We start from the raw sequence: 22,406 nt of genomic DNA on the forward strand, positions 1-22,406 counted from the left end.
CAGAACTAGAACAGAACTAGAACAGAACTAGAACAGAACTAGAACAGAACTAGAACAGAACTAGAACAGAACTAGAACAGAACTAGAACAGAACTAGAACAGAACTAGAACAGAACTAGAACAGAACTAGAACACTAGAACAGAACTAGAACAGAACTAGAACAGAACTTTAACTGAACTAGAACTGAACTAGAACAGATCTACAACTTAACTTTAACTGAACTAGAAATAACATAATTGCTTTTCTTAACTGCTTGTAAATCCATGTTCAACTTGTTATAAAATTTCATAATAAATTGCTAGAATTTCATAACTTTCAATAACTTTCCTCCCCCTTTATGACATTTTAAAATCATAATCTCATTTAATGTTAATTAATTAAATAATTCCTATTATTTACAACATTTAACATCAAAATTTTATACGCGACTTAAACTGCTAAGCCCATTGCTGCCGCGTAAATCTTGAACATTAAATGGTTTTTAAGCATTTAAACATTTGAGTACGACGATTAATTACGAAACAACAAAATTAAAGCCATTAATTAAATGCGAAATATTTCATTAACAAGGAATTCTACAAAGTCTGTTGTGCATAATTGAGATACTTAGACAGACAGCCAAGCAAGAACAATTTAGATTTAATGAAATTTTCTAAATGAACATTTTCATCGAGCAACAAGTATTTTATTACAAACTAAACTTCAAATCTGTAATTTTCAACAAGTATGTAAGCAAATTTTATAGATAAAATTGTATTTAAAATTGTTGTTATTTTATGCATCTAAAGTCTTTTTTTGTATTTTTGCAAAACAAATTTAATCAATAGTTCGATTTTTTTTTCTTCTACTCTTCTCGATATTTTGCTGGCAAAATGTTTTATTAGAAAACAAAACAAGCAAACAAAACAAATATTGGTTTGTAGAGAAATATGGGAAAATTTGAACCATGTTTACACCAATAGACAGATAGCAGCTACTCAACAGCAATAACCATGAGACACTTTGAAGAGGAGAAATGCAAAATTAAACAAATTTAACTAGACCAAGATATGCAGTTGGGTTTAATTGATCTGCTGCGACCTTAATGATGACCTACAGTTTGGGTGAAAAAATGTTTTGTTATAGCTATTTCTGAAAACAAAATATGAAAACATGAAGGTGAATATAGGCTATGTTATACCCTACTCTAGTATAAAATATTCGTTGGGTGCAACGCATATGATTTCTGTTCATATGGAAGTTCAATTTTATCTTTATATAGACATCTATTTCAAGTGTGATGGAATACTACGTCGTGTTCAAACTGCTATATTATAAATTCAAATATTTAGGTTTTAAATTCATAGATCCGAAGTAAGGTCCCTTCCCATTAACTATCCATAGTTCACATGAGAATTATTTAAATGACTATTACACATTATCTGTTAAAATAACGTTTGGGCCCAAACGGAAGGACAAAAGGATAACCATCACAAGAAATATGAAGGAATTCTTCGTATATCAGCATTAATGATTACTGAGCGCCCTTGTACAACTCCATTTAAGGCACTTATTGTCATGATAAATTGGTTGCCAATTGATCTAATGGTCCAAGAATTTGCCTTAACTCGGCGATTAGACTCAAGACAACCGATATGTGGCATATGACTCAGTTAGGCCACTCCACCATAATAAAATGCCCGGGAGAAATTCCAGACAATACTGACTATTGCCTTCCAGATCATCCAGACCAGGCTTTTCGGTATCGCTTCAATACGACCCAAATGTAATGGAATCAATCCTACAAAGTAGTAGGTAGGTAGTAGTAGGCTGAATAAAATGAGCTGCAAACTGGTCAAGGTTCTACTGAATATACAATGTTGATGTTGGAATATACGCCGATAGCTAGTCTGCCTTAAGTGCCATAAGTGGTGTATACATAACATTAAAATTGGTCCTTAAATGCCGGACATCCCTTAACAAGATGGCGAAACATTCTACAATAGGACTGAACTGGATTCCTAGTCATCAATAGGTACCTGACAATACCATTGCGGACTCCCATGCGAAACAAGACTCCTCATTAGCAAAAGAGCACACCGACAACTTAGTGGACATACCGCTTTCAAGCTGAAAACGCACGACTCGTTATAAACTCAACGAGTGTAGGCTGGCGAAGATCATGTGGCCTTTATACAACTCACAAAGATCTCAGTCCTTAATAAACACTCAGAGAACACAGTTACGGAACTAGAAGACTGAACTTACCAAGTAATGTCTTCTACAAAAGCTGCCATATGAAAGGGAAGAAGAGAACATAACTCAGTTTCTCTGTCAATGCTCTACCCTGACTAATCATAGACTGAACACGATAGGTAGCAAATTTCCGCAAAATAGACTCCTGTTCGTGCAACAAAATGGTTTGGAAAGGATTCCAGAGTTTTTTTCGGGACTAACACGCTGACCATTCTTAGCTTTTCAGGTATCACAAAGGGATCAATATAATGATATGATGATACTATTGAACACTTTTTTTGTCAATGTCAAGCGATGTTTATTCGGTCGGATATTTCATCGGTCAGAAAAACGGATTGGAAAATTCTAAGGAACAAGAATGTGAGTTTCTGAACATCGGACGGACATTCTTTACTCCCTTTATACATATAATTATCGATAACCGGATATTGAGAGTGTGGGACTTTGTGTAAGAAAATCACTTGTGTGCTCCGCAATATATGTGATTATTTTGTTCTATATTTTGGATAATAAGGTTACGAATGGAACAATTTCCACATACTTACATATAGTATTATCTGAATGGAACATAATGTTTAATCAATTACTCCTATTTATGCAAAATCTATACCTCATTGTAGGCGTCAAACATTCATTTGCTACATATAAATGAAAATAAGGAGTGATGTAATTTCCATGTCATTGATAAAAATTTCGGGCTGTTCCATATTAAACAAATTGTATGCGCGGAATCATAAAATTGCCAAACAAATAAAAAGTTCACTGAACTAAAAACAATGTGGGTTTTAAAATGTTTCATAATAAATTAAGAAATTTATTCAATATTACAATTTTTTCTACCAAACCATACAGATTACTTATTATACTTATTGTAGAGAATTTTCAAACAATTTTGTATTGAAAATAAATGAATTGGAAAGAAATAACAACAACAATAAAAATCATAAAAAATTGCACTTACCTGTTATGACAGCCAAATTTAGTAATAATCCAATTAGTTTCATAATGAGTGATGTGCTTAAAAATGATGGACAATAATAAATGTTGAGAGTGTCAGCAAAGAAAAGGAAAGAGAGACAGACCCCCACAAACAGGAAGAAATGCTAAAGTTCAAAAGGTTATTTTATGGAATTTAGGTTGTATTTAAATATTAATTTTTATGCTCTAAAATAAATGAAATTTTATAATTTTTATTTATTTTCAAAATAATAAAACACTTGATATAAAAATTTTAATTTTCTTTTATAAATTTCGTGCCAAGGCAATTGAATTCACACACGTTTACACTTTTTATAGAAAACACTGTAACACTGACTTTGAGGGGTTTATTTCTTTTTTTTTCCACACAAATTAAAATTTCTTTCGTTATTTTTTGCTTCTATTCTATCATTTACAATTGACTTAATTGACCCGTATTGCGGTATGTAACTTTCAATGCAAATACAAATTTCGACTTATTTATTTTAAATTTATTACTACACTGTTTTTAATAATTTACAATTATTTATAACGTTTTAGAATAACAATAAAACGCACCCAAGTTTAAGGTTCAAGTTTTAAAATATCACTGAGAACTTTATGAAAATTTTCCCATTTACACTTGGCCACCACAAAATTCTTAAGAACTGATTTAGTTTTTTTTTTTGTTTCGTCTTCTCTATTTTAATAACAGAAAAAAAACCCAAGAAGACTGCCAAGACTAAGAAAGAGTTGAATTTCCGTTTTATGAGTTGCGATTTTTTTTAGAATTTTTCGTTTTTTAATTAAGTTGTTTTTGTTTTGAGATTTTTTTCTTGTTAAAAGTCGTTGAAACGATGACGTAAATTTGTTGATGACATCAAGGGGATTTTTTTCTTGATTTGATTTTTTTCTCGTCCCTTTATCTTATAAGACTTGGCCAATATTTACTAATCTGCACAAATATTAGCGCACTACTGAGTAAATAATATGTTGCAAAGATGCGCTTTACCCTTGTTTCTTCAAATGAGTGAATGAGTGATAAAACTCTCATTCTCTCTGTGCAAAAGTAAAACCAATAAAACCGGCATGTTTTGCTAATTGTTACTGAGAGTAATATTTATGCTCTCGAGTCTCGTTTGTCGAAGTTGTGATACATTTCTGCAACATTTGTTTATTTAAAATGTTTATGTACAACAAGTGGTTGTTGCCAGTTTGAGGTAATGTTGTTGCAAATGGTTATTGTTTGAAATTTGTGTTATATTTAAGGGATTTATTGTATAACAGTTATAAATTTATTATCTGCCATAATTTGTTGGTAAATTAGTGTGGTTAGCAACCTTTGGCGCTGTATTTGAACAATTTAACATAGTAAGGAAACCAACCGTTTTATTATAACAGTAGAAAAACTGTTCTACATTTTACTAATGGTAATGTATGCCAGTTAAGGGTAGCAAAACCGAAGGGCAGTGTTGCCAAAACAATTTTAAGTCATGTACCCAATCTTAAACCTGAAGTCCCTTTTTAAATTGAAATCCCTATGGGCGCAATATTAGATTTCGTTTTCTTCTAGCCCCACATACAAGTGTCACCCTAAATACATGTTCATGTGCCGGTTCACATGGGCAACTTTTTCATAAGTCTCTTTTAAAGTAGCGAAAGACAGAGAGTTAAAAATTAGTTCTCTGACTGGTTTTGCTTATTCCCTCCACCACCATCAGTGATGATAGAGGGTATATATAAGTTTCTCATTCCATGTGTAACACTAATATATGTAGATTCATCTGAAACTCAACAAAGTATATATATTCCGGACCCTTATCAAATTCTGAGTCGATTTAGCTATGTCCGTCTGTCCGTCTGTCTGTGTAAAACACGCTCACGTTAAAACTAAGCAAAGGAAATCAACCAAATTCACCCAAAATATTTATTGTTATCCTAAGCAGTTTGGTATTGAAAATCAGCAAAATCGCTTCAAGACGTAATAAGTTATGAGTAAAAGTTTCAGACCACCTCGAAAAAAATTACCTTTTTTTCTTAATTCTCGAGTAGTACAGATTTCTGAATTGTATTTAAAATTTCTAAATTACAAATATGTTTTTTCTTTAATTTCCTACCGCTCTTCTTCAATTTATGACTTTTAGTTCTAAGTCTGTAATTTAACTGCAGATCAACAAAATATGTAAATATATGAAGTGATGATTATGCAACCAAAGATGAAGAGATAATTCAAAATTGTCGATTTCTTATTATTTATTTATTATTCAACAAGAGAATTTTTAGCAATTATTAAATATTTTATATTTTGTATAAGGTGCCAAATCTAGATTAAAACAATTATCAGTGCACGTTGGATTGAAATGAATAGAAAGTGTCCCTTAATTGAAAGTTTAATATTAAGTTTTTGTCATATCGACTAAAACTAGAAAAATTTCTGCACCACTGTAAAAAATTTCAAATATCTTACCCGTCAACTGTCTTCGCCTTGTCAAGTGTTCAAATCCAAACTTGGGAAAAAAAAGAAAAATTTGGGTTTTGTTGCTCCATATTTTGCTATTAACATTTTTTTCTTGAAAAACTTATTTTGTTCTGCTAATATGTGTATCAAATATATCTTGTGTTAGCTATTTAATTATTTATTAAGATTAAATTTTGAAAAACGAAAAAACGTTTCGTTTCATAAATTCAAAAATCTTTGAAAAATGTTAAAAGACAGCTGAAAACATTGACGGCCTACTGCAAATTTTAAGCCGCCACAGAAATTTTAAGTGTCAACCGTCTCTAATGTGCAGGCGCAGGGCTCTGGTCAGCTGTTTAGTCATAGCGATTTTAATTTTCCGGAATTATTGAAGTGAAGAAAAACACGCTACCAAAGTGATACATATAGAAAATTTACGTAAATTTTAATATTTAAATTGAAACTAATAATAGAAACGAGAAAGTACTAAAAACAGTATGGTGATACCCAAGGAAATATTGAGTGATTACAAGGAAGTGTACGAAAAAGCCATCAAATTGGTCAATGAGGAAAGTAAAAATGACCCGCCCACAGACCCATATCGATCACATTATGAGGCCAGGGATTTACTATTGCAAATGAAGGAAAATCTTAAGAACTCTTTGATTTCCGTACAAGCGGAGGAGGCCGACAATGGAGTAGATGACTTCACCTATAAAATTATACAGGCCTTTGTTTGTCGTGATCTGGGACGCATTTATGTTTTCTGTGAGGAACCCTCGACAGGAGAAAATTATTTAAAAGAATGTTTAGATTTAGTTAAGGAGAGAAAAATGGAACCAAATGCTGTTATACCCTATGTAGGGGCTATGAACGAATTGGGCATAGTCTATGCCAATCGGTCGGAATATAAAAAAGCTCATGAATATTTAATTGACAGCGAAAAGGCCTACAAAGATTTCAAGTCATCTTCCAAGAATGCTTTAGCTATTACCGATGTCTTTGGTACTGAAGAGGAAATTGAAGAGGGCAAAGGTCCTAAGGAGTTGGAAAGTCTTTACACTTTGTGTACTTTTTATATGGCTCAGGTTTATGGTCACCTGGGAGAATTGGTAAAATCTGCTCAATATTGTCATTTAACCTTGAGAAGACAAGTGGAAGCTAAATCATATGAGGCTATCGATTTTGCCTTAAACTCAGCCACTCTATCGCAATACTTTATAGGACAGAATATGTTCAAGCAGGCACGTCATCATTTGGCCGCGGCCACTTTGGTAATGGCAGAACATGAGGAGAAAATGTTAACACCACCCGATCTTACGGACAAACAAAAACAAGATATTCAAGAGACTTTTAAACATCGTTACGCAGATGTGGCTCGCTGTTGGGCCAAATATGGTTTAGGTCTATTGTCAGCTTCCAAAGATCGTTTATTTAACGATGATGATGAAAAATTAGCAGAAGGTAAGTTTATAAAGCAAAACAAGCATTTATAAGAAATCTAATAGACGCCATATCTTTACAGATGCTAAACGTTTAAAAATAGACGCAAATTCTTATCTTTTTCCCAATATGTCCCTGGATACGTACGAAAAACGTATTAGCTGTGATTATTGTTTAACTTTTGATGATGCCAAAGAAGTCTATCATTTTGTAACTAAATGGTTAGATATAGCCAAAGAGTATTATACCCCGGAAAATGAAGCTAGTGAATATGCTAAAATCATTAAGGATTACGCTGAACTTTATCTGCATATTGCTTTCTTCGAAGAAGATCCTGTCAATCAATCCAAAATGCAAAAGCGCAGAGCTAAATATTATGAAGAACTATTGGAGCTGTTGAATCCAGTATTTTATATGGCCATTTGTCGCGAATGTTGGTATGGAGCTGGTCTCGCCTATTGTGCTATTTTGGATATAAAACTGGACTGTTTCAAAGCCAATCGTACCGCAAATCCCCAGGAACTGCACAAAATCAATCAAGTATGCCATCAGGCCATACAGAACTTTAAAAGCTTTATTAATTCTTACACTGATAAGGACGGCAGCCTTAAGACTAACATCGATGTGGACGAACAACGTACTCTCCTCTATGCTCATTTTCATTTGGGAAGACTGCACTATAAAATTATTACCCCCGACCAGAATTTACAATTGGAGAATCTCTCCAACAGCCTTAAGTATTATAAAATATTTACCGACGAATGCGCTAAACTCGAGGAAGCATCTAAAGCTTTGCAAGCCGAAATTGGAGTATGCCGTGAAATGGTTAATTTATTGCCTTTAAAAATTGCCAATGTTAAAAAACGTTTGCATAAATAGATTTCCACTTTTGAAAAGGTAAAATATTAATTTATTTATTTATTCGTTAGTTGTAACATAAGCCTGTGTGCATTTTAAAAGCAACCCGTCTCAATTCTTGTCAGTGTCTAGTTAAAAAATAGTTCAAGCTTTTCTATAATAATTTAGCTAAAATAAAATACTCAAATTTTATGTCTTATTCTAAACTACTTAAATATGAGTAAAGATAAGTGTTGAGTTTTGCGATTTAAAGCCTTAAAATAAAACAGAAATTAACTTTTGTTCCCAATAAATATATTTATTTTAAAAGTACATTTTATAAAGTACTTTGTGATTTACCTTTCGATTTAACCGAAACGCTGTGCACTGAACCCAGAGAGCATCTAACAGCTATTGCGTTACTGGGTCTACGTTTTGAATATTCTTTTTGTACCCTTACCGCCAGTTGACGTATAGGTATAGCTGTTATAGTATCCAACAAATTGCTTTTGGCATACTCCACTACTTTGTCAACTAAACCTTCAATATTTATGCCACGCCCATCAAAAGAAACTTCCTTTTCCAAGTTATCTACAATAAAATGTACTGTATCATCACTTTGGAACTCCTCCAAAGGTAGAACCTCTATCAGTTCTTTAAACATATGGATCAATATAAATTGTTGCTTATTCAACACCCCGGTAGCTTGATTTAAAGCTAGCTTAGCATTATCATAAATACCCGATACAACATCTTCGGTATTAACATCCGAACGTTCATAATCAAATACACCCAGTATTTCATTAAACATTCTCTGTAAATCCTCACGACACAATAGCATTAGATACTTTTTTGGTATTAAATTTTGCAAATTCTCAATAATGCAATCCATAATATTATCGGTAACATTGCCCTCAAAACTATACGCAGCTTGACCCAAATAACGTGTCACTTTATAGGCATAACGTCGGACATTTTCCTTGCTGGTCATTTTACCGAAATGTTGCATGAATAGTTTTTGCACTACTTTCTGACAACGTTCCATTATAAAGTCGTCCGGTACCAAACGACTTTGGAAGGCCTCTGCATTAAAGATTTCAGGACAAACTTGAACATCATCGTTGGGTATCATTTCATGATGAATTACAACTTCTGCTGCTTCAGTTTCGCCGTCTATTTGTAATGGTTTCGATTTCATGCGTAAAGTGCAAATTTCTCTCTCCAGGAACTGTAAGAGAATTGTTAATGAATTGTTTGTTAATTGTTTATCATGATTACCTTTATTTGTTCCTTTTGCTCACGATCGATAACCATTAGCTTTTCTATATCTCGATCCAAGTTTAAATTTGGTGGTTTTAACCATTTTTCATAATTTTTCTCTTGATTGATTAATACTTTTTCTAAATATGAATTTTCTTCTGTAAGTACGGCCAAAATATTGAGCTTATCGGAATTCCTTTGAGTTTCCACTATAAGTTCTTCTTGAGCAAGGGCTAATTCTTTCTAAAAATAAGATGAGAATGAGAATAAATACTGCAGATTTGAAACCAATGGCTGACAGGACCAAAACTCAATTTATTAGAATTCGATAAATCTATTCAATATAAATAAAAATCTCTACCTTTTTCTTTGCCATTTCCAATTCCAATAAACGCAATTCTTCTTCAGCCGTAGTTTCTAATTCAAAAACATATTTACGCAAAACTTCTTCCTCCAATTCGTCCAAATTAATGACCATACCAAATTTTTTCATCATTTCCTGGCGAATCTCTTCCTCTAGACGAGTGATTTCGGAGCGCATAAATTTGATATCGGTATTCATGCGACGCAAATGTACAATATTAATGCGATGCAAACGTTTAGTTTCCAATGTCTCCAAATTTAATTGATCTACCCGTTCCTGCAGATCCATTATAATGGAAGAATCGAATAGTACAGCCTTGCTAAGATCACGATAATCCTGGCCTTCACGAAAATGTTGTATCTGATGCATGTGTAGTATAACGGATACATACACCTTATTTAATTCCTGTTGACGTTTGCGCTGTAAAGTAAAATTCAAAATTTAGTTTTTGGACCTAACCATAACTATAATTTTATTACTCTGAACTCCAATAACGTTTCATTTTCCTGTGTATAAATATCGGTATGATGTTTCATTAGTTTTTGTGCCTGTTTAACTTCATCCTTTTTCAATTCGATTTCTTTAAGCGCCTCGTCTAAAGCACGTTCTAATTGGTGTCTATCAGAGCGTAATTTGAAGGCCAATTCATACAATGGTTTTTCTAGACCAGACGGACAATGGGATTCATCTAAAATTATGGTAGTCATATCGGCTGAATCAATACTTTTGCTATCGTCCTCTTCCTCGCTGGTAGATTCGTCTTCAGAGGAAGACTCAGAGGATTCTAGAAAAATATTAAAGAAGAGAAATTTTAACAATTTTTCCTTATTGAGGTGATTAAATAAAATCCATTATGGATAAAATAATATGAAAACAGTTGGCAACCTTCCTTATTACTTAAACTACCATCCGATAGATGGCGCCACATACAAAATAGCTGTGTTTAGTAAACATAATTTAATAAGTTTATAATTCCCATATTCTTTTTTCTCATTTTGATGAAATAAATAGCAACTCAATTTGTATAATTGACGGAAGTGTGTGTCTTCTGTTTGTGATGGCACGTAGCTGGACATTGATCGCTAGACCGTTATTAGTGTTTGCAGATCTGCTCAGTGGCATCCGTCACACTATTGTTTCCCCAATAAAATTTGCTTGGCAGACGTTTGGTGCTGAAATTCAAATGCCGGTCTTCTGTTGCAACGACGACGGGTCGTTACGCACAGTCAAGCCGATGTCTCCCAAGAGCTAGTGGCGAATGATGTTGGTTTCCGCCGCATCATTCAACAAAGCTCCTGGTGTGTTTACATTCGCTGTGAGACCAGCATCGGATTTCCCAGTCTGTCGTTTTCAAAATTTCTTAGTTAAGTAACTTGTAGCTTAGCTTCGGATTTTCGTAAATTTGCAGTTCAGAACACTTCCATATCAGTGGCATTGCCGAGCAATTTGCCCATTTCTTTTGTTATTTTTGTTTTTAATTAAAAATACTATTTCGTATCCTTCCTTCATCATAGATTTTGTTTTTTTTTTAAATAAATGTTCCATTTATGTTGAGTTTAAACGCTACACTGGCATTTTTAAGGCAGAAAGCTATTTTCTGAAGGGGAAATTATATGGGGCTAATGGTCCGATATTAGCGATAAATAAAATTACTTTTTATCGCGATTTCATTGGCATAAATACATATTTATCCAGGCACAACTTTCGAAGATTAATTTTAATGGTTAAAATAAAAATACTCTAAATATGTAGTATCAAATATATCCTACTTACCATCTGGTCCTTTAACCGCTTTGGGTGCTCGCCATTTCTTCTTGAAAATGCGACGCAAAAAATCAAAGAACTTATGACCCTTGGTGGTACTCATAAACTTAACTTGAACCGAAGAGATTTGTTCATTAATGCGATCACAATTCTTGCGTAACTCTTCTATTTGACGATTTAAACTATTAATAGAAGCTTGGGCCTGATTTCGTATTTTCATGGCTTCTTCGGCATTATTCAGCAATCTATTCTCAATTTCTTCACTATCACGTAAGATGTATAATTCCTGATTGAGAGCGATTAAATAGCTGGTCATAAATTCCACCTCGAATTTGGTATGTAAACGTTCGTTGTCCAAGTCCCGCAAACGAGCATCAAAGAGACGTATATTGGTGTGTACCGTATGCAGTATGCCCTCTTGTTCCACCATCAAATCCATTAGCCAACGATAGCGTATTTCTATAAGCCAGGGTGGAGGTGTATCGCCGGTATTGTCATAGTAAAGTGGATCAGCTTGATGAGGTAACTTTTGCAGTTCATCGATAAGTTCTAGGCCATCTGGAAAACATTCAACGCTTTTGATATCTAAAGCCAAGTACTTTTCCAATTCGTGTAGAGCCACTTGGGTCATGGTGGCCTTAACTTTAGGTGGTGGAGGCTGAGGCAATAGACTCTCTACCGTTTTATCCAGGTAAAGAATATCCTTAATTTCAATATTACAGCCGGGATTGCAATGTTCAATCATATTCAATTCCGGCCATTCTTCATCCATATTGAGTGTTGGTATTTCCATTAAAGATTTACGATTCTTCGCCGGCAAATATGAGTGGATTTCCTCCAAACGTTTGCGTTTTTGCTCAATACATTTATAAAGCTCCTTTTTCTCTTCTCTTAGCTTTAAAACTTTATCATTGAATTGAGTAATGATTACATTTAAACGTTCCCGGAGTGTTACAATTTCTTTGTATTTCCAAGTCAAGGTTTCAAATGGTTGCGGTTCATACTCCTGACCCGTTTTAAGTTTATAATCTCCTATACTTTTTTCTGCTTCTTGAATTTTATGATCATCATCGGGATGATTACGATTGGGATCTGGTTTCTGTTTAACCATTTTCTCCCAATGATACATACGCTCGACTTCGTACCATTGACGAGAGCGATAACTTCTTAATAAACGCAACATTTTGCGACTGAAACGTGGTATTATAGTATTGGGATCACGGCCAAAGAAAAAAGTTTCGGTAGCTGGTTCCGGCATACTTTCTTCCTTTTCCTCGGCCAACATTAGTTGAACCGGTCTGTGATAAAAATAAAAATTAATAATAGATTATACACATTTTTCGAACTTGCGACGTTTAAAAATTGATTTCGTTTTAAGGTTTTCTGTTTGAGAATTTCTTACTCAGTTGCTAGTGTGGGTGAGGTCTCCTCAGTAGTGTTATCCCTGTTTAAGGCAGCGTGTAAAGGTTTTAGAATTTATTGTAACTTAATAATTGTTTAATAGTATTTTTGAGTGTTTCAAACATCTGCATATCAGAAATTTCTAATTGTATTTACGAATTTTTATATTGTATTTCAGAAATTTGTATATAGAAAATGTATAAAAATTTCTTAAATGTAAATTTAATTGGTCCTTTAAAAATTTTCTAATCTTGAATTATTAATTTCTGAAATACAATTCAAAATTTTTGAAACCCAGCTTCAATTAGAAATGGTGTAGATATGTAAATATGTTGTATATATTATACTTACACTCTTTTTAAAGCTTCTAATCTGAGACGTTCCTCTATATCAGCCTTAATAGCTTCAAAATTATCATCCAATCGTTCCACACGAAAAGTATATACAAATGAGTTTTCCCTAAAATATGCATAAAAACCGAATTCTAGACATAAGAGAAAAGGGATACTTTTCTAAATGATCTTACTTACCCTATCCCAGATATCTTAATAGGTATATGATCCAGTTTCTTAAAGAAATAATCATACAACTTTTGTTTGCCAACTTGTGCCACCTCCAAATCATAAGCCAAATCCTCACGCACATCATCCAATTCTGCCTGCAATTCACCTTTAATTTGATTCGTAATTCTTTCATCTAATAAAAGTTCACGTTGCGGTATTCGCAAATCTTCATGCATTGCCTCATTGGCCAGCAACAGTTCATCGAATTTCTTTTGTAACACCCCAATTTCCGTCAGAACCTTACGATCATGTGCAGCAGCGGCTTCCTCTTGTCGTTTAATTTCCGCATAGATTTTTTCCTGTTCTAATGAAGGATGTTCCGGATTATTAATATCTTCAGCGGGCACTACTTTTTTCGGCATTAATAAGACATTTTTTGATTTTTCAATCATGACCTGTGGCCCATGCCATTCGTATACGAAAACATTACCATCGTGTCCAATACTAAAGAGAAATTTACCATCTTGACTTAGTATCAGACAGGGTATATTGCCATTTATGGGATCATGCATATTAACTAAACGATAATTTCGCAAATCGGTAAAATCATTCGTATTCTTTTGATTTATGCGAATTTTGCCATTTATCATGCCGAAAAGAAGATATTCTTCACTGGAATTTTAATAAAATACAATTAGAAATTTCTAAATTATATAGGGTTCTGTTACAGAAATCAATTCCCATCGAAAGTGGAATTATTATTTATAAAAACTAGGATACTTAGATCTAGTTACTTACATATCCAAATAAGAATGTATTTCTATATCATCGCCTTCCTTAATAATAGTACTACGGACAGGCATATTAGATCCAATGGTTAATTCATATATATAACCAGCATCATAACCACCCATAGAAACCCATATAGTATTATCAGACGTATAACGTATCCATAATACTGGATTGGGCACAGCTGGTATATGTAAGGGCTCCTCTTCCTCATCCGGTTCAGAATCGGCTAGAAGTAATAATGTTTCGTATTGTTTTAAATAAATCACCCACAAAACTCACCTAAAGCTTGTTCCATATCAATTTGTAAACCCGGATTTGCTGCCTTTAACTTTTCAATTTCTTTCAATTTTCTTTGTTTCTTTTTATCTTTGCGCTTTTTGGTGGCAGCTCTTTTTATATCACGCCGTATGGAACTTTTGATTGAAACAAATTTCGAAGTTTTTATTTCATTTTTATTAGTTAGATTGTAACTTAAAAATGTCTCCTCCTCCGTTACCTCTAGGGGTAATTTATATTCAAAAACTTCACCCGATTTACAACCTATAAGGATAGTATGATTCGGATCTTTCCAATAGAAACAATTGGGTATGGCTGAAAATTCTATAAAACCCATGGGACGTAAATATATAAAGGCATCCTTTTTCTCCGACAAATCGTACATAAATATAGTGTGATCTACTGAGCCCGTCAACAGCAGTGTGTTCAAAGAGTTAACAGTCATTCTAGTGACAGCAGCCGTATGAGCTTTTATGGGTCGTATTAAATGTATTGCCGGCTTATTAGGCTGTGTTAGAGCTAGATAAATGTGTCTTATGAAGCCATCTTCGAAGCTAGCTACTAATTCCATACTGGAGTCTGATACATTGGGACTAAACCATATTAGATCTGTACCAAAAGCTTCGAATTTCTTTTCCAAAATCATCTTTTCGAATAGATAATCGTAAACTAAAAGACGACCATCTTGTCCTAGGGTCATGAGGTGCGGAGAAACGGGACTAGTTTGGGCCGCTACAACTTTACCACCATGGCAGGAATAAAGTTTATAGGAATCATTAGGGATATCGCTGGTATTGAGATCACAATACCAAATACCTCCATCACCATCCTACAAGGGAAAATGTGTATTTTTGTGAAAGTTTTAATTTAGTGTTAATTTCTTATATTTCGAATATATAATTCGAACTATCGAGCGAATACTTTTGGACGCTATCAAAATTATCACTTTCTTCTGAAAAGTTCTGAATATTACTATCTAAAATGTGCAAATCTTACCAATGCATAATAACCATAATCCTTGTCATCAAACAATTTAATTTTCTGTATCATACGTATTTCACATTCTCCCACATAAAATTCAAAAATCGGTTCAATTTCCACAAATCGATCATCATCGGGTGGATCAGCCAAATCCACAGTTTCCCAAAACCAAATACGAACATAACCATCCATGCCAACAGTAGTGACTTCACCATTATTCATGGTAATACGAACTATGGGTTTACTATGACAAGGTCTTCGACCCTTGCGACATATTTCAAACTTTATCAAACCAGCCTCCCACAGCAACATATTGCCCCATTCACAGCCTGATATGACATTCTCATCATCTAACATGTAAACGGCATAAATATCACTAAAATCGGTTTTACCAAAACGCCCCAAATCGCCTTGCAGCTTAAGACCCGTAAAAGTTTTCGCCATTTTCCAAAATTTTATGTGACTTAAGCCACAGCTAACCAATAGTATGGGATTAAATTGGGAAAAGTGAACATGTAAGACATCATTTTGAAAAGCTTTCGAACGTAAAATAATCTCTGCTTGCTGCCAATTCCAAATGGTGAGCATGTAATCTGGATAACCGGCTTGAGAGGCAAACAATTCTCCAGTATAATTGTAAGAACCGCAAGTAAATTGCTGTTTAGCAGCGCCCTCTAACTTCACACGTACCGCATGTGAGGGGTATTCGTATATAAAAACGGTAGCATTGGGTCCATTCTCGCCAATAGTTAGTAAACCTTGGTAGTCCGGATGATAGTTTTTCTATAGGTTTTCAATTTACATATAAATAAAATATGGAAATATTTAAAAATTCCTTAACAAACCGTTATGAAACCTATGCCGCAACCAAACACCGATTGACGAAATGTTACTTCTCTTTTGGAAATGCTAAAATAATGTATATATGTACCGGAGGCAAATACCAAGGTGTCATCATCAATTAGTACCATATTATACAAACGTTTGCAATCATAGCCAAACGAATGTCTATATAAAAAATATTTTTTCCATGAAATTTATTTGCTCTTTAATATTTCTTAACATTTTAAAATACATACTTGAGTTTTATAATATCCTCTCCAAAAGTTGGTATAAATTCCGGTTCTTTTTCGGATTCATTAGAATGTAAAGATATTTTATCTTTTTCCTGGTTAGCTTTATCCATTTTTATGCAATTTTTGTCAATAATCTTTATTATTTGAAATCAATTGTAATGAATGTGCTGCTTTAAAATAAAATGTTTGTTGATTTTTATTTCGTTTCGTTTCCCGGGTGAAAATTGTTGTCATTGACAATTAAATTAACAAGTATTTCAAATATTTTAATATGCACAATGGGAAAATAATCTGTCATTTCTAATACATTTTAAATAAAACATACTTTAGAAAATAATGCCTTCCATTCTGCTATATATCTAATTATATTTTTAAAATTCATTACAATTTTGGAAAGATTTCCTTCCCAGTTTGAGAATCGAACTCTAAGTAATTTATTCGTTGTAATAAGTTATTTAAAGCATATTTTTGAATAATAAGCTTTTAAGCCTAAAAGAGAACTGATTTTAAATTTAAAAATAATTGTAAATCAAATTAAAGCTTTTCAGAAGCTTCCATTAGTCTGCCTGATGAAGATGAAATAACAAAGCGTTTTTACATACACATATAAATACATTCTTATGTTAAATGTTTTTATATTCAAAATTTTATTATTAAAAATACAAATCCTAAGAAGTTTTTAAAATATTATATCTTTAAAAGCATCGTCATCATCATCTAGGAAAAATTCATCAATATTTTCAATTTCTTTACTTATGTCTAAATTTTGACTTGTATTCGTTACAGCAGCGGGTGACTTCTCATTGCCACAAGAAACTGAAAGTTGTTGCTGTTTTGTAGCTTCTTTTGTGGGTGAAAAGTAATTCTCAATTTTATTCGACTGTAAAGAAAGTTTTTAAAATGAAATTTAAACATTTAAACCACAAAAAAAGTAAATATAGAAATCTACCGTAATCGGTGCTGCTGTATGGGTAGCATCTTGTAGATTATCACAGAAAAGACCAGCTTCATTAAGAGTATCTTGTTTAGTTTTCAACATATTCCATATATGATCATCGGCTGTTTTTGTGGCCATTAAATAACGACATGTAACAGGATTTGTTTGGCCAATACGATGAGCACGACTTTCGGCTTGTGCCAAGGTCTGTAAAAGCACAATATTAAGTTTTTTATTGGTTTGGTGGTATATAAAAAATAACTTACACTTGGATTCCAGGTTAGTTCGGCAAATATAATTAACTCGGCTGCTGTTAATGTTATACCGGAATTACAGGCTCCCAGGGATAATACGGCCACTTTACATGAGGGTTTCTTTTGAAATGTTTCTATAAATTCCCCTCTTTCTTGTTTACGGGTGTTGCCATCGATGCGTATAAATTTTACTTTCAATTTAGTTAAGCATTCACTTATGGCATCCATCATTATGCGGTGATGAGCAAAAACTATAAATTTGTTTGGTCCCTTAACTAATTCCTTTAAATAAGCACTGAGATATAAACATTAGATTAATTTCATTATTAAACAAAAAATCTAATAAGACTTACCACACAGCTCTTTTTTTAACCTCAGCCGTTTCAGCATAAAATCTCAATAGAATTCTTTCTCGGTCTGCCGCTTTGCAAGTTTGTAAATTTTTGGCCACAGCATTTAAGGACTCCTTAACCTCATCGCTGGGCCAAACTAAGGCGGGATCTAACACCACTGTTTCTCTAGATTTCTCTGATAAATCTTTGAGTACTTCGGCTTTGGTTCTTCTAATCATGTATTTAAGATTTAACACCACATTTAGTTCCTTAAGATTAGATTGGCCCGTAGCATCCCAGCCAAAGTTTGTTTGTTTGCCATCACAATAACGACTGGCTGTAAAGTATAATTACCGATTTTAATAAATTAAATATATATGTATTAATAAAAAAACTTACTAAAATCCATAAAACCCATAAATTTCCTATCAACCATTTGTAATTGACTGAATAATTCCAAGGGTCTAGACAGAGCTGGTGTTCCCGACAACAACAGAACATGTTTTGCCTGTTGTGCTAAACGATCTGCTACCACGGTACATTTAGCTTTGGAATTTTTAAGACTATGTGATTCATCGAAAATAAGAAAACCAAATTTACGTTCCATTAATTGATTGACATTACGTTCCATCATACTGTAACTTGTGATGAGAACTTTACAATCACCAATATATTGTTGATTGGAATTCAGAACCTGTATATAATGTAGAGGCACGGCAGGTAGTAAATCTCGAATGTGTTGAGCCCAAGAATCACGTGTCGATGCGGTAGTACAAATGAATAAAGGCCAATCATCACGATAAAAATCCGCTACAGCAATGGCTTGATATGTTTTGCCCAAACCCATTTCATCGCAAATCATGCAGCGTCCTTGTTGGGCAATGGCGAAACTAAAAAAGATTAAAGATTTTGTTAAAAACAGAAAATTTTTTTACTAATTGCATCTATTTTTCACTAAAATCTTATATTAGAAAATGATTAGGTTCAAATCCTGATGGGATTTTTTTAAACACATATTTTTAAAGATAACATAATAACTTTATTTTATCATTTAAATGAACTTCCACTGTCATGGTCCTAGAATTTTTACAAATTTAAAATAATGTTTAAAAAATTCGAAAATACTCGAATAATTGAATCCCTGAAATGTTTGTAATGTCTTTTTTGCTGGGATGTAATAATTCGAATTTGTCATTTATCCTGCACACATATTGAAAAGGTCTGGGTTCAAATCCTGCACGGAAATTTTTTAATTTAATTTTTTTATTTTATTATTTTACTATATTCATCATGTTTTTTTTTTAATTATTTGAATCCACTGCAAAATATCTTGGGAACTATGCGAGCTATGTCCAATTATAGGTTCATCATTTCATTAATTCTAAACTAACTCTTACCATACACCATCCTGCTGAAAAGGCATTAATTTTTCCGCCAATTTAGGTTCTATCGATTCTAAACATGTTTTATTTATGATTCTAGGCGGAGCTTGACACAAATTAAGCACTGCTTTGGGTATGACACCAATGACAACGTCGGGTTTTAATGGATTTATGCGCTCCTGTAGTAGTTTATAATCCGTTAAGGCAAAATTCCAATAGCGGGAATTGGGATCTAAAAATAAACAAATAATTATTTTATTCGAACAAAACAATAAAATTGACAGCTTCATACCATAAGATTTGCTGGGAATACTTTTAAAAACATCAATAAGCTTGGCATGAAAACTAGATGGTTGTACTTCAAAACGTGCGGGTGTTATCATGGCCACTTTGCAGGTAACACTTTTAACAAAGATAGACGCTATTTGTTTTTGTGGTGTGGTGGCAGCGACTGCATTTAACATAGGTCCTTTGGGTTTGTCGGTATAACCATTGGTGCTGGATTTTTTATAGAAACTATTTGCATCTTTATTAGGCAATCCCTCATTCGAGGGCCTTTTATAGGGATGAGCTGCATCTCTGGCTGAATGTTGCTGTTGTTGTCGTTGCACGAAAACATTACTGCCCTTTAAAGCACTTAGAAATGAGGAAGCTTTATTTTCCACACGTCCCGCTGGTTGTGAAGAGGAATTTGTTGGTGGTGGTGTAGGTGTTAACTTTGGAGCGTTGTTATTAATGTTGTTCTGCTGGTTAGAACTTACATTACTGCCTGGATTCAATGCGGGTTTATTTAGATTATTATTTGAATTTATTGAAAGTTGAGCCTTTTTCGCTTTTAATTTTTCTAAAGCAATTCGTTTTTTCTCAGCAATTTCTGCTGCTGTACATGAAGACATTTTTAATTTTTGGGATTTTGATGTTAAAAAAATTTCATTTACAAAACTTAAACAAAATTATAATTTTTGTCCGCCTAAAACCAAAACAACTTGTGAAATTTAAAAATGTTGAACAGCTGTTGCAAGGGTTGCCAGAAAGTAATTTAGAAATCACTTAAGTAGGATGGTTCTACAAATCAACTTATAACGATAAAAAGTTGACCTTTGAATTTTTGCAATTTTTAAAAATATACTTTTCAAAATGTAAGGAACTTTTGGTACTTTAGTGTTCCTGAATAGTACTTTGTTTTCTATAATAGTGAGCCTATAATATTTAACTTAGAAACATAAAATATATAAATTCGTTTTTTTATTCAAATTTAACAATGTGACATAGACACATGTAACATGTACATATCTCGATTAAATGAAAATTTATTGTACTTTTAGGTTAGGTTATCCCAGGTAGCCGTTTCGGATTTACTTGGGTCCATGTTAATCCCTTTGAAATAATAAGAGAAGTAAGAGAGAGATAGGGAAAAGTGGAAAAAGAGACATTGGTAAAGAGAAAGTGAGAATAGCAGTAAGATTTTAAGAAAGAGAGAAGACACCAGGCCAGTTGCCATGGTTTAAACAGTGTGAATATTGGATTCACACCCATTTTGTCAGATTAATGAAATCCATTAGACGTTCTAATTGAATATTCGACAAATCAGACAGATCACCAAAGTATGTCGATCCAAGCGTCCGAAGTCTGGCATCCGCCAGAGCAGGACACTCGCATAGAAGATGAGTAATAGTTTCTTCTTCATCCTCGTTTTGACAACTTCTACAGTAATCGTTGAACGGAAGACCAATGCGTCAAGCATGGTTACCAAATTTACAGTGGCCAGTGATAATCGATATCAGCCTACTTAGCTGCGGTCTTTGCAGACCAAGAATATATTTAGACCTGAATCGTTGTCATATCTTACACGTTTATCAAAATATTTTATTTGATCTTTTTTCATCTTGTCTGACCATAAATAAAATAACAGTTAACAGGGATTTTAGTTACAACCGAATTCAAAGTAGCTATATTAGAAAATGTTTTTTTTAAATTATTCGACGTAAATTTCATTTAACCCATTAATGCCCACGGCGATCTACGTAAGGTAGAAATGTGAAATTTGGATATGACAGTTTTCTTGTGTATATAAACCGATTTCAATTAAAAAAGTTTTTCTATCTTGCCTTGTTTGGATTTTAGAAGACGTTACGTATACGTAACAATGGGCATTACCCACGAATTTTTGTCCCTTAAGTATTTTAAGTAAAAGTTACATATTTTTACCAAAAAATCGTAAAGGAACTGGTTAATTATTAAGTTTTAAGCTTGGATTAGCTAATTTGGTGTATCATACAAAATTTTTTCATATAAAATAAAAAAATATTTAAAAGTATAAAATTTTAATTTGTGGAATTTTGTAATTTCTGTAATGTCAATTAATGAATTTAAAGAAATTTGTATATTTTCTTGCAGCAACAGATATATTGACTAACGTTACACATTTTGCATACATTTACCAAAGGTCCTTGGCGCTTGTATCCTTGCAATTTCCCTAATAATCCAAGAAAATGGTCATAATTTTCAACCCATGTTTAATTTTTGAAGGATAATTGCAATTATATTCCGTTTTTCTTGTAAAAATATATATTTAATATTCGCCAACTGTGCCTTGAACAAGTTCTAATGCGGTCAAATGGCATATCCTTTACAGAAATTCTTAAAAAATTTAAAATATCCACGAAAGGACGATTTAATAGAAACATTTACATTAAAAATATATTGCTTGTCATAAAATATCAATATTTCAAGAAAATATATTGTTTTTTATTACGCTAAAAACCCATTCTTCTGATAAAAAACTATTTTTGAGGCAGATTTCATAAAAAAGTAAGCAAGTTGTTCATTATTTATATCGTATGTAGAGTGGGACAAAAAGTACTGAGAACTGCCCACTGTTACATATACGTAACACCTTTATTGTCCTCTTTATAAGTCTCCGCAAGGACATGGTATATGTTTATAAACAATTAGGTAATAAACATTAATTACTTCTTTATAAGTTTACGTCAGAAACTTTTTTTAAAAACTAACTACATAGAAGTTATTAACATTCTAAGAATTCCTCGAAAAATATGACTTTTTGCAGGTTTACGAAATAGGCACTTTACAAAATAACCCAAAAATACAATTCTATAGGCAAAAATTACTCAAATTCGATTTATAATCGTT

At 33.0% G+C, this 22,406-nt stretch overlaps 3 protein-coding genes across 3 annotated transcripts; 1 reads left to right on the forward strand and 2 right to left on the reverse strand.

The window, feature by feature from the left end:
• Window positions 1-5,975: 5,975 nt before the first annotated feature.
• LOC119603285 (KIF-binding protein) lies at window positions 5,976-8,144 on the forward strand. Its single transcript, XM_037955271.1, has 2 exons — window positions 5,976-7,115; window positions 7,177-8,144. The coding sequence occupies exons 1-2, from the start codon at window positions 6,149-6,151 to the stop codon at window positions 7,971-7,973; spliced, it is 1,764 nt and encodes a 587-aa protein (XP_037811199.1). The 5' UTR covers window positions 5,976-6,148; the 3' UTR covers window positions 7,974-8,144.
• An 86-nt stretch (window positions 8,145-8,230) lies between these two features.
• On the reverse strand, window positions 8,231-16,497 carry LOC119603284 (cilia- and flagella-associated protein 44). Its single transcript, XM_037955270.1, has 12 exons — window positions 16,352-16,497; window positions 16,118-16,280; window positions 15,288-16,055; window positions 14,295-15,120; window positions 14,022-14,241; window positions 13,251-13,895; window positions 13,072-13,179; window positions 11,329-12,617; window positions 10,035-10,339; window positions 9,553-9,975; window positions 9,210-9,434; window positions 8,231-9,159 (listed from the first exon to the last, which is right to left on the reverse strand). The coding sequence occupies exons 1-12, from the start codon at window positions 16,456-16,458 to the stop codon at window positions 8,269-8,271; spliced, it is 5,970 nt and encodes a 1,989-aa protein (XP_037811198.1). The 5' UTR covers window positions 16,459-16,497; the 3' UTR covers window positions 8,231-8,268.
• A 451-nt stretch (window positions 16,498-16,948) lies between these two features.
• Window positions 16,949-20,257, reverse strand: LOC119603289 (SWI/SNF-related matrix-associated actin-dependent regulator of chromatin subfamily A-like protein 1). Its single transcript, XM_037955278.1, has 7 exons — window positions 19,546-20,257; window positions 19,269-19,485; window positions 18,271-18,761; window positions 17,893-18,208; window positions 17,552-17,834; window positions 17,298-17,492; window positions 16,949-17,228 (listed from the first exon to the last, which is right to left on the reverse strand). Exons 1-7 carry the CDS (start codon window positions 20,147-20,149, stop codon window positions 17,028-17,030), a joined length of 2,307 nt encoding a protein of 768 aa, XP_037811206.1. The 5' UTR covers window positions 20,150-20,257; the 3' UTR covers window positions 16,949-17,027.
• Between the last annotated feature and the right edge of the window lie 2,149 nt (window positions 20,258-22,406).

Source organism: Lucilia sericata, unplaced genomic scaffold, assembly GCF_015586225.1.
Source record: "Lucilia sericata isolate MDLA Ls3-8-SP2 unplaced genomic scaffold, ASM1558622v1 Contig000288F_arrow, whole genome shotgun sequence".
NCBI classification, from domain to species: domain Eukaryota; kingdom Metazoa; phylum Arthropoda; class Insecta; order Diptera; family Calliphoridae; genus Lucilia; species Lucilia sericata.